At 45.9% G+C, this 17892-nt stretch overlaps 1 protein-coding gene across 1 annotated transcript in view; it reads right to left on the bottom strand.

Annotated features, from left to right (window-relative positions):
- The window catches only part of ZNF398 (zinc finger protein 398), a 35304-nt gene extending 18298 nt beyond the window's left edge, over window positions 1-17006 (bottom strand). Inside the window, exons 1-4 of the mRNA XM_059712117.1 lie at window positions 16730-17006; window positions 12324-12719; window positions 2973-3099; window positions 2115-2228 (exon numbers count right to left, since the gene is read on the bottom strand). Of these exons, the coding sequence (XP_059568100.1) occupies window positions 2115-2228; window positions 2973-3099; window positions 12324-12719; window positions 16730-16753 (661 nt within the window). The 5' untranslated portion in view covers window positions 16754-17006. The remainder of the gene's footprint in view (window positions 1-2114; window positions 2229-2972; window positions 3100-12323; window positions 12720-16729) is intronic.
- Window positions 17007-17892: the final 886 nt, after the last annotated feature.

Below are 17892 nucleotides of genomic sequence, written 5' to 3' on the forward strand. Positions count from 1 at the left end.
GGTTAAAGGCTCGATTTCTGGCCCTGGTTGGGGCTCATGCAGGAGGCAATCAATCAATGTGTTTCTCTCACACTAATGTTTCTCTCTCTCTCTCTCTCCCCCTCACTTCAATTCTCTCAAAAAATCAATGGGAAAAATGTCCTCAGGTGAGGATTAACCAAAAATAAGTAAATAAATAAATAAGATAAAAGTAATAACTTATTGCTTAAATTTCCATAAGAAAAAAATCATGTTTGAAGAAAACAAGTACTGAGGCAGTACTGAAAGGACACAGGAGACAATGTAACGTCCTCTCACTAGCCAAGTTGACAGTTGGAACAACACAAAGAAAATAATTGGCTTAATAAACTCTTGAATATATAGTTCAGCGGTTCTCAACCTGTGGGTCGCGACCCCTTTGGCGGTCGAACGACCCTTTCACAGGGGTCGCCTAAGACCATTCTGCATATCAGATATTTACATTACGATTCATAACAGTAGCAACATTACAGTTATGAAGTAGCAACGAAAATAATTTTATGGTTGGGTCACAACATGAGGAACTGTATTTAAAGGGCCAGAAGGTTGAGAACCACTGATATAAACATAAAAGGGGGGAAATATAAAGGGTTCTAAAGATAGACAAACTTGAGGGGCTTTTCAAAAAAGTGCTATACATTGATTGGTCCAAGTCTTAAGACTCCTATCTTCAAGTTCTGGTAAATGTCTAGGTTGTTAATCACCAATGAAAACTAAACTGTAAAGAATCAAACCACAGTATTAAGTAAATTCATAGCTTATACTATTTAATTTTAACTAAAAATGTATAAACATATATAGGTTGACTATCCACAAGTTGACAAGATGGCAGCTAAATAAAACTTTCAGACATCATTACAAAACCAAATTACTTACATCTTTTCCATTCATCCCTCAAAATAAAATGACACACTGATTTTATCCTTGCTGAGGGCTATGTTAGGTAACTAATAAAGTAGAATAAGAATAATGCATGTTTCTGATCAAGTCACTCATCTCTATTTGTGATAAGACTCATTACATATATTCATGACATAGATATTAATCAAATTCAACCTATTATATTGCCTAAATACTATCACTCATACATTTTTAAAAATAATGTGTGGCAGATATATCCTTACCACAGAGAGAATGTTCACTTAAGATTTGAACACTTCATTACATGTAAAATTTACCTCAAAAGAAAAAACAAAACTGAACTCTAGATTAATGCTATCCATGCTAAACTACGTAGGGGGACATGTGTTGACGTCTCTACGGATTTTGAAATATAATGAAAATAGAATGGATGAATTGATGATGGATAGAGGGGTGTAGAGATGGGTATATATGTGATAAAGTATAAAATGTTAGTGGTAAAACCTAGGTGACAGGTACCTAGAAGTTTAATGTAAAATTATTTTTACTTTTCTGATTGCTTTAAATTTTTTGCAATAAAATGTTAGAATAAAATAACAGTAGATGAGACGGGGGGGGGGGGGGGGGTTGTACATTCATCTAGTAGAGACATCTGGAGGATGAGGTTTCTATGAGCTTTCTATCCAGCAAAGAACAAAAATGGCATGAGATTTTTCTGCTAGCAGAGGTGGACATTGGCTAGCAGTCTTTCCCACACAAAACCAAGCAGCTTAACAAAAAATATATTAGGGATGGTTACTTAATGATAGCTGGTTCCCACACTGGGCAACATTTGGTTGAGTGCATCTCTCGGAGGAACCCTGAAGATCTCCAGCACTTCTCAGTGACCAGGTGTATATTCCCCGGAAGCCACTTTCCTTCCAAATGAGCACAACTGCTTGCTCTGCCACCTAAGGACATGTTTATTTTACTAAATAACTAGGGTTCACAACCTTTGTCATGGGATGCAATTAGCAGTGCTCACATGTGTGGTACTGATGGGTGAAAACATGGGACAAGGTGGTCTCTCAGCTCATTCTCTAACTGACCCAATCAGTCTAGTTGTTGTGGCACTGAGAAGCTCTAGAAGCCACCAGGCCTGCTTCTTCAGTCCTGAGCCATCATCTCTGACCAAGTAAAATCTAGGTGATAGGTATACAGGAGACACGGAGTGGCGAATCTTTCCTCTCGCTTACCTTCACTGGGGTCGGTGGGAATCTCACTTTCCCCTGGCCCCGCATGATCCTCCGTATTATGTTCTCCTTCTGGCTGAATCTGAGATAAGACATCAGGCTGATTCATGGCATAATCTAGGAGTAAGAAGAGAAAGGAGGTATAACAAAGAGATAAATCAGAATGACAACTAATTGCCATCAAGGTTGAACTGAAGGCTTTTTTTATAAATCTTTACCCCAGGATATTTTTTCCATTGACTTTTTTTTTTTTTTTAAGAGAGAGTGGAAAGAAGAGAGGGTTTGTGGAGGGAAAGGGAGAGAGAAACATTGATGTGAGAGAGACACATCAACTGGTTGCCTCCCAGACCGGAGCTGGGGGATCAAACCCGCGCTAACCATTGAGCAACTGGCCAGGGAGAGCTGAAGGCTTTGGGGTCCACAGTCCAAGCAGATTTCTTTTAAATTATAGATCACTTCTCCCCATCCACTCACCTCCAACTATATCTTTTAGGAAAATAGGTAAGAGGAGAGGTAACGTGTGGGAAAAGCACATGGGCTACTTTGGCACAGCCCACCTGCTACTTTCATTGAGGAAGAGTGACAGTGTGTCTCAAGAGGAGGAATCAAGGCCTTCCCAAAGTGAAGGCTACCCATGGAAACCACTGCATAGCTCTGAACTTCATTCTCTGTCCTATGTTTGGCACAAGGAGAAATTATATTTCCTATTTAGCAAGTGTGAACTAGATATCTGTGGCTTGGAAGCAGAATCTGAAGTGTGTAAGGACAGCATGAAAATGAGGACCACTGGAGGAAAAGGGCCTGTTCTGAGCCCTCCTGGGGCTGCTATCACCTACTCACAAGGTGTCAACTCAGCCTCACCCATAGAGATGAGAGACTCGTAGTTGCCCTTCATGATATTCTTGTAAAGTTCCTTTTGCCATTCTTCTAACTTTTCCCACTCTGGAGTGGAAAAGTAGATGGAGATATCATCAAATGTCACAGGCACCTGAAATTACAACGACAGTGGGGTTAGTCCCTCCCACTGCAATTCAATCATTCAATAAACCTACTAGTATACTAAGTGCCTTCTAGTTATAAAAAACTACGTGAGCTGCTGAAAGGTTACAGGAAAAAAAAATTAAGACACAGATCCAACCTCCAGGAGTTTACAATGTTTTCAAGGAGAAAGGTGATAAGCTTCAGGGCTACAGTCACTCAGAGATAGGTACAAATGAGAAACAGTATTTAATTCACACAACATAACATATTCTGAATACTCACTAAGTACTAAGCCTATCCAAAGCACCAGGATTATAAAAATAAGCTTATTTCTCTAACTGACTCAAAAGGAGTGCTTGGCTGTATTCGAATTAATGACATGGACAAAAAATTTTGGAAATAGCTATACTGGGGCTGTGGTGAGTCTAGAAGAGATAGGACTCTAGCTAGTCTTAAAGGACAGGTATATTATAAACAGGCTAGAGCCACCAATTGCTCATTTTTACATCTTTTTTAAAAATATTTTTTTTATTGATTTCATAGGGGAAGAGAGAAGGAGAGAGAGAGAGAGAGAGAAACATCAATGATGAGAAAGAATCATTGATCAGCTGCCTACTACATACCCCACACTGGGGATCAAGCCCACAACCCGGGCATGTACCCTGACTGGGAATCAAACCGCAACCTCCTGGTTCATAGTTCGATGCTCAACCACTAAGCCACCCTGGCCAAGCTCATGTTTACATCTTGCTCAGTACCTAAAATTGTTCTTAGGGCAAATGTAGATACTCAATAGTTTATTTTAATCTAACCTCACTGCACAAAAGATTTGTGTATCTTACAACAAAAATACAGATGATAAAAGAATGACAAAAATTAAGGATCAGGATGGGCTTCTGGTTCCAGGTTTTGAACTAAGCACACATGTACTTCCCTTCCTTGTCAGAGTTCCATTGAAATGACAGTATGTAAGATCAACAGGAACTGTATCTACAACAGCACCAAGAATGAGAAGGAAAGGCCATCACTAGACCAGAATTCTTAATGAGTTTCTCACTGAGACCCAGAGGATGGGCTCCTGCTGGGGTCTAAGGTGCATGAGGAAGCGGCACCTGTACATGGGAAAGGACTGCAGGTGAGGAACCCAGAGAATTCCAAGCTGAAAGCTGGCAGATACACTGAGTAGGAATGCAAGTGATTATAAACTGCAGTTTGAAGGTCCATCTTTATAATAGTGGGGCCCCCATTGTCATCCTCATCAGCCCTGGCAGAGTGGAGTAGCAGAAGCCTTTACCACAAAACTGAAACCACAAGCCTCACCTGTAAAGAAATTGTCTCGCCTGCCTGGAGACAGCATGGGATTCCTATGGGCTGACCACTAGGTACCATCTTCCGCCTGGCCTCTGGGTGGTCCCTGCACTGCCTATTTACTCCTTGCCACAGAACCTTAAAGTGAAGCCCATCTGTATGAGGCACCTACAGACCTAACCCTGTCCTGCAAAGGCAAGATCCTTTGGTAAACAGACTTATGCAGTGGCTGAGAAGACATGCCAGCTTCCTATAATTAACCTATTAATCAGTGGAATCCTCTACTTATAAATATATATATATAATCGAGGATTACGCAATATAAAAAAAGTACCAAGATGAACAAATACTACAAATAATCCTAGAGTAGTTCCAGGATGAAAATAGAAAAAAATGGGGAGGGGATGAAATAGTATATAGATTCATAGAAGAAAATTTCCCAGAATTCTGATTGAAAGGTCATGACAACTGCCCAATACAAATTTAACAAAACCTACATGCAGACATATCCTCAATAAATTTTAGAAAAACCAGTATGAATAGAAGATAAAAGTTTCTGGAGAGAAAAACAACAACAACCAGATTTCTTACAAACAAATGAGAATTGGGTAGTAAACTTTTCATCAATTGCATTTGATGTTGTGAGACAAAGGACCAATGCCTTTAAAATTCTGAGAAAAACTGAATATTATTCAGCCTTAAGAAGGAAATGCTGATATGCTATAACATGGATGAACCAGGAGATATTATGTTAGTGAAATAAACCCATCACAAAAGGACAAATATTGTATGATTTCAGTTGTATGAGAGTTATCAAACTCACAGAGAAATAAAGTAGAATGGTAGGTGCCAGGGGCAGGGAATGGGGGAAAGGGGAGATAGTGTTTAATGGGAATAGAGTTTTTTTTAGTTTGGGAAGTTCTAGAGATGAACGGCAGTGATGGTTGCAAACAATGTAAATGTACTTACTGCCACTGAACCGTACACTTAAACGTGGTTAAATGATAACTTTTATGTATGGTTTACCACAATTTTAAAAATTAAGGAACCACGATGGCGGCATAGGTAAACACTGGAGATTGCTGCCTTGCACAACCACTTCAAAAATACAACTAAAAGACGGAACAGACATCACCCAGAACCACAGGAAGGTTGGCTGAAGGGAAATTCTTCAACTAGAAGGAAAGAGAACAGCATACTGAGACTCAGAGGAGGCACAGTGCGGAAAATACAAAGGTGCGGAGGAGCGCGTGGAGTGGGCTGGCAGCTGAGGGCGCGGTTGTCTGTTTCACTCGGGAGGGAGTCTCAGGCTCTGAGCTCCAGTTCTGGGCAAGTCTCTAGGGACCCAGACTCAAATGGGAGAAGCGGGACTGTCTGGCTTCAGTCGGAACCTGAAGGCAGCTTTCTCTCCGAGGTTTGCAGCGGTTGCTGGGACTCTGAGAGGCAGAGCTTCTGGGGACGGGACTGAGAGCAGCCATAACTGCTCGCTCTGCCCGCACTGTTGATCCCATGCGACCCGCCCCGCCCAAGCCCTGCACAGAGGCATTTGCTGGATAGCCTCAGGCAAAGGCTAGATTAGCACCTCCCCAGAGGACAGAAGTTCTCTCACTGCAGACACAACTGATTCTCACAGCCAGTTGGCCTGGAGGTCAAATCACCCCCGGTATTACCCAAAACAATCAAGGCTTAACTACAACAAGACTGCGCACAAAGACCATGAGGGGGGGCACCAAGAAAGCATAAAAAATGCCGAGACAAAGAAACAGGACAGAAATGACAGAAATGGAGGATATAGAGCTCAAAACCACACTTTTAAGGTCTCTCAAGAACTGTCTAGAAGCAGCTGATAAACTTAATGAGATCCTCAAAAAATCTAATGAGACCCTCGATGTTGTGATAAAGAACAAACTAGAAATTAAGCATACACTGACTGAAATAAAGAATATTATACAGACTCCCAACAGCAGACTAGAGGAGCACAAGAATCAAGTCAAAGATTTGAAATACAAAGAAGCAAAAATCACCCAACCAGAAAAGCAAAATGAAAAAAGAATCCGAAAATATGAAGATAGTGTAAGGAGCCTCCGGGACAGCTTCAAGCGTACCAACATCAGAATTATAGGGGTGCCAGAAGATGAGAGAGCGCAAGATATTGAAAACCTATTTGAAGAAATAATGACAGAAAACTTCCCCCACCTGGTGAAAGAAATAGACTTACAAGTCCAGGAAGCGCAGAGAACCCCAAACAAAAGGAATCCAAAGAGGACCACACCAAGACACATCATAATTAAAATGCCAAGAGCAAAAGACAAAGAGAGAATCTTAAAAGCAGCAAGAGAAAGAAACACAGTTACCTACAAGGGGATACCCATACAACTGTCAGCTGATTTCTCAACAGAAACTTTGCAGGCCAGAAGGGAGTGGCAAGAAATATTCAAAGTGATGAATGCCAAGAACCTACAACCAAGATTACTTTATCCAGCAAAGCTATCATTCAGAATTGAAGGTCAGATAAAGAGCTTCACAGATAAGGAAAAGCTAAAGGAGTTCATCACCACCAAACCAGTATTATATGAAATGCTGAAAGGTATCCTTTAAGAAGAGGAAGAAGAAGAAAAAGGTAAAGATACAAATTATGAACAACAAACATGCATCTATCAACAAGTGAATCTGAAAATCAAGTGAATAATCTGATGAACAGAATGAACTGGTGATTATAATAGAATCAGGGGCATAGAAAGGAAGTGGACTGACTATTCTTGTGGGGGGGAAAGGGGTGTGGGAGATGCGGGAAGAGACTGGACAAAAATCGTGCACCTATGGATGAGGACAGTGGGTGGGGAGTGAGGGCGGAGGGTGGGGTGAGAACTGGGAGGAGGGGAGTTATGGGGGGGAAAAAAGAGGAACAAATGTAATAATCTGAACAATAAAGATTTAATAAAAAAAAAATTAAAATAAAGAGTTTTCCGAGGGAAAATTATTTTGAACTTGGAATTCAAAAGGGCAGAATAAGAACATTTTCAACAAAGCAAGGACATAAAAGTTTAGTTCCCATATACCAATCTAGCAAATCTTCAATATATGTAATTTCATTAAGAAATCTTTAAGATAGCGCTGGCCGGTTTGGCTCAGTGGATAGAGTGTTGGCCTGTGGACTGAAGGGGCCCAGGTTTGATTCCGGTCAAGGGCATGTGCCTTGGTTGCAGGCACATCCCTGGTGGGGGGTTTGCAGGAGGCAGCTGATTAATGTTTCTAACTCTCTATCCCTCTCCCTTCCTCTCTGTAAAAAATCAATTAAAAAAAAATATACACACACACACACACACACACACACACACACACACACACACATATATATATATATATATATATATAAAGAAATCTTTAAGATAAATAACATTATTTTATACTAGAGGCCTGGTGCACAAAAATTTGTGCACTCAGGGGGGGGGGGGGTCCCTCAGCCCGGCCTGTGCCCTCTTGCAGTCTGGGACCCCTCGGGAGATAACGACCTGCTGGCTTAGGCCTGCTCCTGGGTGGCAGAGGGCAGGCCCAATCCCTAGGTGCACCCCCCTGTCATGCACAGAGCAGGGCGGATCGGGAGGTTGCAATGCCACCCTCAGTCACGCTCAGGGTAGGGCCGATTGGGGGGTTGGGGCACCGCCCCCTGTCACACTCAAGGCAGGGTCAATGGGGAGGTTACGGTGCCACCCCCTGTCACGCACAGAGCAGGGCCCATCAGGGGGGTTGGGGCTCCGTACCCTGTCACGCACAGAGCAGGGTCGATCAGGGGGTTGGGGAGCTCCCCCCTGTCACTCACAGAGTAGGGCCGATAGGGGAGTTGGGGCACTGCCCCCTGTCACACATAGAGCAGGGTGGATCAGGGGGATGGGGCGCCACACCCTGTCACACTCAGGGCAGGGCCGATGGAGAGGTTATGGCTCTACCCCGTCACACACAGAGCAGGGCCCATGGGGGGCGGTTGGGGCGTCGCCCTCTATCACCCACAGAGCAGGGCCGATCGGGAGGTTGGGGCGCTGCACCCTGTCACACACAGAGCAGGGCCGATCAGGGGGTTGGGGCGCCGCACCCTGTCACACACAGAGCCACAGGGTGATCAGGGGGTTGGGGAGCTCCCCCCTATCAGGCACAGAGCAGGGCTGATCAGGGGGTTGGGGCACCTTCCCCTGTCATGAACAGAGCAGGGCGGATAGGGAGGTTGTGGCCCCGCCCCGTCACACACAGAGCTGCAAGGCGATCAGGGGGTTTGGGTGCTGTCCCCTGTCACGCTGATCCTGCTGCCGGGAGGCCTCGCGGCTCCGCTGATCCCAGTGCTGGGAGGCATATTACCCTTTTACTATATAGGATAGAGGCCTGGTGCACGGGTGGGTGCCAGCTGGTTTGCCCTGAAGGGTGTCCTGGATCAGGGTGGGGGTCCCCACTGGGGTGCCTGGCCAGCCTGGATGAGGGGATGATGGCTGTCTGCAGCTGGTCACATGCCCTTCAGGGTGGGGGTCCCCACTGGGGTGCCTGGCCAGTCTGGGTGAGGGGCTGTGGGATGTTTTCAGGCTGGGGGTGACTGAAGCTCCCAACCGCTCCTTTTTTTCTTTTTTATTCTGAGCCAGCTTTGGTTCTGAGGCTTGGCTCCAGTTCTTAGGCCTCCACTGCTGAAAGCAGGTATCTGGTTTGTTTGGGTTCTATAATCGAAACACTGTTTCAACTCCAGCTCTGAGATCCCGGCTGGCTGAAAGCAGGTTTCTGGGGTCTTGTTTAGCTTCTGTATTTGTAACAATGTTTCAAACTGCAAGCTCAGAGGCCGGCAGCGGCAGGCAGGGCAGGCGGGGAACGTTGGAGTCCTCCGTCACTGAAGCAAGCAAGCCTCATGTTCACTTCAAGCTGCCTGGCTGCTGGCCGCCATCGTGGCTGGCAGTTAATTTGCATATTGCCCTGATTAGCCAATGGGAAGGGTAGCAGACGTATGGCTAATTACCATGTTTCTCTTTTAGTAGATAGGATATGATTTTAGAATTTAAGATGGACAGTTTAAATGTTACCCACTTACCCAGGGAAGACAATAAGTAACTTTAGCTTACCTTTTCTGCTATTATTATGGCAAATGCTAAGTTTAAAGTATCCTAAAGAATTTTTGGAGGGGCTCCGAATAAAAATAAAACATACTGTGGGGCCCTAGCCGATTTGGCTCAGTGATAGAGCATCGGCCTGTGGAACGAAGGGTCCTGGGTTCCATTCCAGTCAGGGGTACATACCTTGGTTGCAGGCTCCTCCCCAACCCAAGCTCTGGTCAGGGCTTGTGCAGGAGGCAACTGATCGGTGTGTTTCTCTCACATGGATATTTCTCTCTGACTTTCCCTCTCTCTTCCACTCTCGCTAAAAATCAATGGAAAAATATCCTTGAATGAGGATTACCCAAAAAACAAACAAACAAACACAAAAAACAAACAAAACAAAAATGAAACACACTGTGGGGAAGGTTTTCCATCAGACACTGCCTCTGAGATCCTTCCAGGTACCTCTTCCTTGAAAGAGTCAGTTAACGTCATTTTCTCCACTTCCCCCTTTGCCGTTCACTCTTCAACCTGGTCCATTCAGTCTTCTATCTCTACCACTGCACTGAAACAACTTTTATCAAGGTCACCAGCCGATGTTGCCAAATCATATCCTCATCTTTCTAGACCTCTCAGTAACACACTCAACTCAAATGGCAATTCTCTCCTTGAAATGCTTTTTCTCCTCGTCCCTGGGACTCCACATACTTCCATTTTGTTTCTTTTCTTACCTCATAGCCACTCCTCCCACTCCTGGAGTTTTGTCCTTGGACTCTTTCTCTTGCTTCTCCACTTTCTCTCCTGCGGTAACCACTCCAGGCTCATGATTTATACTGCAATCTGTACATCAACAATTCCCAAGTGTTTCTTACCTTTGAGCTTCAGAGACCAATTACCACCTCTCCTGAATGTGTCACAGGCATCCCAAACCTGCCAAAGGAAAACTCCTAACTCTCCTCTGCCCACAAGATAGTCCCCATCTCAGGAAATGTCAACATCATCCATCCAGTTCTTCAAGCCAAAAGCCTAAGTGTCAGTGAACCTAAGGTCTCTAAGAGACTATGCTCTGGGCTAAATACAACTCCATTATTTATACCTCGTAACTACATGATCTTGGACAAGTTAGGGTTCTTATGAAAATGATGAAAACATTTAGAACAGTAAATTATTATTCTTAACTCCTCATTCTCTAATTCCCACCAGTAAGTCCTATCATCAATTCTACCATCAAAATATCCTCAATCTGTCCACTTGTCTCCAGCTCCATTACTGCTACCCTCATCCAAGCCACTCTCATCCCCCCAAATATTACAGTTGCCTTATTAATCTTCTCCATTTCTGTTCTTACCTTCATGATCCATTCTCCACATAGCAGCCAAAGTGATACTTTCAAAATATATACCAGATGTATCTCCTCTGCTTAAAACCCTCCAATTTATTCCCTAGAGCAGCTGTGGGCAAACTATGGCCCGCGGGCTGGCCCGTTTGAAATGAATAAAACTAGAAAAAAACAAAAAACCGTACCCTTTTATGTAATGATGTTTACTTTGAATTTACATTAGTTCACACAAACACTCCATCCATGCTTTTGTTCCGGCCCTCCGGTCCAGTTTAAGAACCCATTGCGGCCCTCGAGTCAAAAAGTTTGCCCACCCCTGCCCTAGAGTATTAAGGTAAAATCCACATTCCTTACCTTGGTCTCCAATGCCCTACAGCTGTGGTTCACAAACCTAGTACATATTAGAATCATGATGGAGCTCTAAGAATTATTCATGCTTAGGCCCCATCCTGGACCTATTAAATCAGAATCTCAAGGTGAGATGTCCATCTACAATTTAAAACCATGTAAGTGATGGCTATGTTGAAAAGCACTGCCCTCCTCGTTCTTCTAGTCACGCTCCCGTTTACTCACTGCATACCTGCTAACTGGCCTTCTTACTTCCCCTCAGGACTTTGCACTAGGTATTCTTCCTGCCAGAAAGCTCTTCCTCAGAACTTCTCACAGATGAGTCCTTCCTGTTAATCAGTCTCAGCCTAAATATTAGCTCCTTTATGAGACCGTCTCTGACAGCCAATCTAATAAATCACCGGATAGCACCTTCATTTTTGTCAAAGCACTTAAATATATTCATTTTCTTGTTTGTTTATATTATCTTTCTTTCTCTACTAAAATTTAAGCTCCAGAGGAGTTTACAGGAATTGTTCATTGCTATGCCTTCAGAGAGCAAATATCAAGCAAAAGAGTAAGTGTTCAGGAAATATCTGTTGAATGAATGAATAAACAAACAGGCATGGTTGGGAACCAGCTGCCTCAAGGCTGTCTTCTATAGCTTAAGAATAATGTTTATTTCCTTTTGTTTTAAAGGCTATTCCATTCAGAAAGGCTGGGCCCCAGCATTGCAGCACAATTCTGTAAAGGAGCTGAAGGACAGAGTCTACATCAACCCTAGACCTACAAATCACCCCAAACCCTTACATTGACCATTTACTCTGCATCCCTTCTCTTGTCCTTCCTCTAACTTTTTCACCAGAATTGCCAACAAATTAAAATTGACTGATTTAATGATATTTAATTTAGTTTCCACACCAAGATTGTGGCAGACAGGTTAACAAAGAAAAAAGTGACTTGGGTGTAATGAGTAAGAGAAAGCAAAAGAGAAAAAAAATCCACCTGTCAGACTGCCAATTTTGTATTGGAAAGAGTTTTCCAATCTGAAGTTTGACACTTCAGATGAACTGCTAAATTGACCATGAAATGCTTCCCAAATAGATACACATAAAACAAGGTCAAGGTTCCCAAGACTGTCCCTTACTAAGGACGAGTGGTATCACTTTCCAACTAGAAGTGAAGCACTACCTTTGGGATATCTCCTTTAATACCCGGGGGCAGCCGCAGGATCCAGAAGTTCCTGTTCCTCAGCAGGTTCTCCAAGTTCTCCAGCCGCCTCTGCAGCAGCCCGTACTCCTGCAGCAGGGTCCCCAGCACGGCCCACTTGCCATCCAGCTGGTTCCCGAGATCAGCCACTGTCTTTTCACAGCTGGCCAGCTTCTTCTCTGTCGTCCCTGTCCGTCCTTCTAGATGTAGGAGACGCCGGCTGTGCACCTCCACCTTTCTCTCTATAGCCTGCACAGCTGCCACCACTGTCCACAGGGAGATGGCTGCAGTCTGCAGGTGTGCCTCGTTTGCTCCTGGGGGTGTAGGGAGGGGAAGGGGCTGTAGGGACGTAAGGCATTCGGAGTCCCATTCAGAAGTCTGTGTGCAGTGGAGAGATGAGACAAGGCACTGAGTGTTAGAAGAAGCCCTAATCCAAACTTAAACGAGATAAGAACTGCTTAACTGGCTATCTGAGATTCATCTAAATATAGTTTGATTACTGCTTGCATATGCCTCATCTTCATGGAGCTCATCAGCATCAAGTCAAGAGAACTGCTTTGATGGGTCAGGGATGGATTAGGTCAAGACAGTGAGTGAAACTGGATCAAGAACTAGCCTGGCATATTCCCTAGAATTCAGTGGTTCTCAACCTTGGCTGCACATTAGAATCACCTGGGAATCTTTTTAAAATCCTGATTTCTGGGCCTCATTCGCCAGAAATTCTGTTTCTTTGTTACTAATGTTGTGGCCTCACCCCATAACAAAGAAACAGAATTTCCCGTGGATGAGGCCCATAAATCAGGATTTTAAAAAGATTCCCAGGTGATTCTAATGTGCAGCCACAGTTGAGAACCACTGCCCTAGACGCAAGGAACTTTAGCCAACTGTTCACAGGCTCAAGATTGCTGCTGCATTCTCTGTCAGTGGGAAAGGCCTACATGGAAAGTCCTACATGCCCCAGGAACTTTCCAGATTTCACCCGGCTCAGTGTGCGTACTGACTTGGGCTCTGACCCTGTCTACCACCCTTCTTACAAACCACAACCATATGTCCGGCGGTGTGGCTCAGTGGTTGAACCAGGAGGTTTCGGTTCGATTCCACTCAGGGCACATGCCTGGGTTTCCGGCTGGATCCCAGTGCAGGGAGGGCGGGCTGGGGGTGCGGGAGGCGTTGATCCGTGGTTCTCTCTCTCCCTTTCTATCTGAAATTAATAAAAATGTAAGTTTTTTTTAAAAAAAACAACAACAACACAACCATACTATTCAGTAATAGCTCAACAAGCTTTGAAAGTTGAGTCTGGAGAGTTATAAAACAGAACATAATATACTGTATTACTCCACAAGGCAGAACTAGAACCAACATGGAATTTTTAGGCAGGCAAACTTTGGTCTATATAAGTTAACTTTTGAACTAGGTCTTCTAAGAAAGTAACAGGTTATCCCATCACTGAATGTACATTGAAACAGTGTATTTAAAAAAAGGAAATTGCTCTAACAGGAGGTTGGATGAGCATGGCCTCTACAAAGACTTCTGATGCTATGGTAACCGGCTCTACGGCCACAACCTCCCACTTCTTCAGCTCACCCCCGAGCTTATTTTCATTTCACCTGCTCTGCAACCCACCAAACCCTTGGCCATTCCATTTGCTGCTGGCTTATCAGACCGCTCCCAGCTTCGCTTTCCTCCTCAGCTGATCACTTCAGCCACTTTCAACCCTGTCTTTCTGCCTCACCTGCTGGGCTAACCTCCAGGCTGGAATCAGTCTGATCCTTCTCGTTCTGTTTCTGCAGGCAGGCTGGTAAGTCACAGAACCAGGCAAACTGGTGTCACCACGCACCAACCGGCCGCCTCTAAGCTCAGCAGGGATTCAACACTGCCTGGCAACCCCCATACTGCTTCTCCCATCCCATGTGTGGCCACTACAAACCCCAGCCCCTCTCCTTACGCTTTTTGCTACAGCGCTCCTCAAACTAATGTGCGTAAGAATCATCTGGAGATTTCATTGAAATGCAGACTTTGAGTTAGTAGGTCTGGGAGGAAGGTTGAGATTCTGCATTTTAACCAGCTCCCAGGTACTGCTGCTGCCGCAGGGCCCGCCCCTCACGCTCAGATGGCATGGAAAAAAATTAGATAAAAACTCTCTGAACGTTTTCCTTTTTCTTCTCACCCCTTCCCACCTCAGACTCATTAACACTAGATTGCCCAAGGAAGTCATTTTGACTGCTTTTTAATTTCAATTAGAAAAACAATGATGTATATAATGACACAATTTCTTAGAATTTTGTGACTTTTTGTACAACATATAAATGCGTTTATTAATAATTGTAGTTACCTCCCCCCTCCTTCATTTCCGGTATATATATATGTGTGTGTGTTATACCTATATTGCCCAAAAGCAGTCATTTTGACTGCTTGGGAAATTTTAAATAATCAAATGACTCTTATTATTGAACTGAGTAAATTTCTTATATGACCAGTTCGGCTCTGTATTGAAATAACAGTTTTCATTTTTTTTCGATTACCGTCACATGATAACATACAAGTACATGATAAATTATCGATACTTGATAAGTTGCAGTTGCTCAATAAGCTAAACTAGTACTTGTTATTTGAATCTTTATGCAGTGATACTTGTTCTAATAAGTTGTTTATTTTATTTCTTTTGCGCCCTAAATTCATGAAAGAAATGTCGAATAGAAGTGAGTTATTGGAAACGCTAAGGAACATAAGTGAAGAGTGCTCCGATATTATTCTTTCACGATGCAGTCATTTTGACTGCTTTTGGGCAATATACGTATATACTAAGTTTCAGTCTTTCTAGTGTTAATAACTTAACCCACGCTTTCTTTTTTCCTTCCCACAGGAAAAAGGTTCATCATATTTAAAACTAATCTCTCCACTTCATGCTCCGAATACCAACTCCTTCCACATTTTTGGGTACATTGTTTTTTTGTTTGTTTTTTAATTTTTAAAAAAATATATTTTATTGATTTTTTTACAGCGAGGAAGGGAGAGGAACAGAGAGTTAGAAACATCGATCAGCTGCCTCCTGCACACTCCCTACTGGAGATGTGCCCGAAACCATGGTACATGCCCTTGACTAGAATCGAACCTGCGACCCTTCAGTCCTCAGGCCGATGCTCTATCCACTGAGCCAAACCGGTTAGGGCTGTTTTTTAATTTTTATGGTCAACATTTCTTCTCCATAAGACAGACCCGCATTGTTCAATATGGTAGCCATCCGTGGCTACCGAGCACTTGAAATGTGCTTATTCTGATCACTATGTGCTGTGAGTATAAAATACACACCAGATTTTAAAGACTTGGTATGGGGGAGGAGGGATGCAAAGCTCGATTAATGCCTTACTTTTGACCACACTTTGAAACATTTTGTATGCACCGGGTTAAATAAAGTAGATCATTCAGATCCACTTCATCTATTTCTCTTTACTTTGTAAATGCGACTCCTAGAAAGCATCAGGTGACACATGCGGCTTCCGTTGTATTTCTATTGGCCCGGGCTGGCACACACGTGCTCACCTCTACCATATGTTTTTGAAAGACTGGAGAAGGAAGAGAAGACCCAGGAGCAGAGCTGGCATTCCCCTGTGCCCCATTCCCCACCCCAGTGGTACTGCTCCCTTTTTTTCCTCTGCTTTTCTCATTCCCCGGTCACTCTCCATAGCCCGGCCTGGCTCCTGGCCCACCGAGACTGCTCTCCTCGGGGGCGGGGGGGATGAAAACCTGAGTTCGCAAATGCAAGGCCGTTTGTAACCTGTCTAGTTCCTGCTCATTCCACCGGGGTCTGGTGTGAGTTGGTCCCGCAGCCCCGGCAGCAGGCGGACAGCGGGGCGCCGCGGCCCGCAGTCCACACGCCCAGAACAAACACTGACAAGCCCCCGGCTGGCACCGACGGGGAGGCGCGCCGTCGCGTGCGGGGCCCGGGCTCCCTGCGCCCCCGCGGCCGGTGTCCCCGTCTCCCCGCAGATGTGGCCGTGCGAGGCTCCGGTGGGCCGCCCCGGGTTGATTCTGCGAGGATGAGGATGCGCCCGGGGCGGCTGAGTGGCCCACGGCATCGCCGCACCGAGCCCGCCGCCCTGCGTCCGGCCGGCTGCCGGGGCTGCACCTGCGCTCGCCGGAAACCTCCGCCGGGCTGGGGAGCTCCGGGCCTCACACCCAGGGCGGCCTCGGGAGGCCGGAGGGGACGGGCCCTCCTAGACCCGCGCTGGGCGTCGGGGTTCCACCCGACACCCCGGCTCCGCCGCTCGGGCTGTGTCCCTGACAGGCCCGGGTTCTCGCCCTCCTCCCCTCCCGCGGGGCCGGCCCCGGAGTCCGGGGCGCCCAGACCCCGCCGGGCGTGCAGCACTCCGTGCGCCGGCCGCCCTTACCGGAGCTGGGGCCGCCTCGGCCATGGCTCTGCGCTGTCCGACCCGGGCCGCAGTCGCTGCTGTCGCCGCCGCACAGACCCACAGAGACGGCAACCGCTCGGCCTGCCTTCCGCGCCCAGGCTCGCGCGGCCGTGGGGCCCGGCTGCTCGGGGCGCGGGGACGCGGCAGGGGCAGGACCGGCCTGAGGAGCGCGGTGACGGGGAAGCTCAGCTGCGCTCGGCCCCCAGCGGCCCCTCAGCTGGCGCTTTGTGGGCACCGAGCGCACGCCGGGCACGGCTGCGGCCTAGACGCGCCGCCCGCCCTCCCACCCGCCGCGCAGCGCGCCCCCTGCCGGCCCGGCGGACACTCTCGCCCCGCGGCGAGGTCGTCTGGGCTCGTGCGCGGTGGTTGCTCTAGGAATCAAGTGTAGCGTTTTCTCGTACCCGAGAGCTCTCAACAGGTTGCAGCTTAGGGCTCAGCCGCAAACCAGTGCTCGTCAGGGGAGTGTGTTCTTCCTGGAGGTCCAAGGAGCAGGCACCGCCTGAAGGGAGGCGCTGGGGCGGGAGGCAGCCCAGTTCCGAAAGGTGGAAAAGGGCGCAGTGCGGGAGCCAGGTGCCCGTGAGCCTGCGGGCTGGAATGAGTGGCGCAGGGGCACACGGCGGTGAGGAAGAGGACGTTCCTTAAGTTGCATAAATTGCATATGTGGCAGCCAAGATGAAGCGGTTCACATCTCACGTGGCCCGTGTTAGGACCAAAAGCTAGTGTACAGTTGTCCTTACATCCGGATCATTGGCGTTATGGTTTGCTAGGTCCGTGCAAACGGACTGGAAGGAAGCACGTGTTCTCTATGGGGGCTGTGTGTTTCCGGTTGACAACCACGTGACCAGGAGTTTCCAGGATAGCCCTCCTTTCACACACGGTGAACACAAACCAGAGTCCACCCAAACCTGTATTTCAACAACCGAATCAAGCCGATGTCCATAACAAAATGCATAAATCACTGAAGTATGAGGACCATCCTGTTGGGGCACCTGTATACTAAGCTCTTTTTAGACAGTAGCTATACTTGCAGCATGTAAGTCGAATATACCTGAATATACATTTTGGTCAAATGTAATGTTTGGCTATTAAAAATTGCAATTCTATGAATCAAAATATCACCATAACAGAATGAACTTCTAGAA

Source organism: Myotis daubentonii, chromosome 10, assembly GCF_963259705.1.
Source record: "Myotis daubentonii chromosome 10, mMyoDau2.1, whole genome shotgun sequence".
NCBI classification, from domain to species: Eukaryota; Metazoa; Chordata; class Mammalia; order Chiroptera; family Vespertilionidae; genus Myotis; species Myotis daubentonii.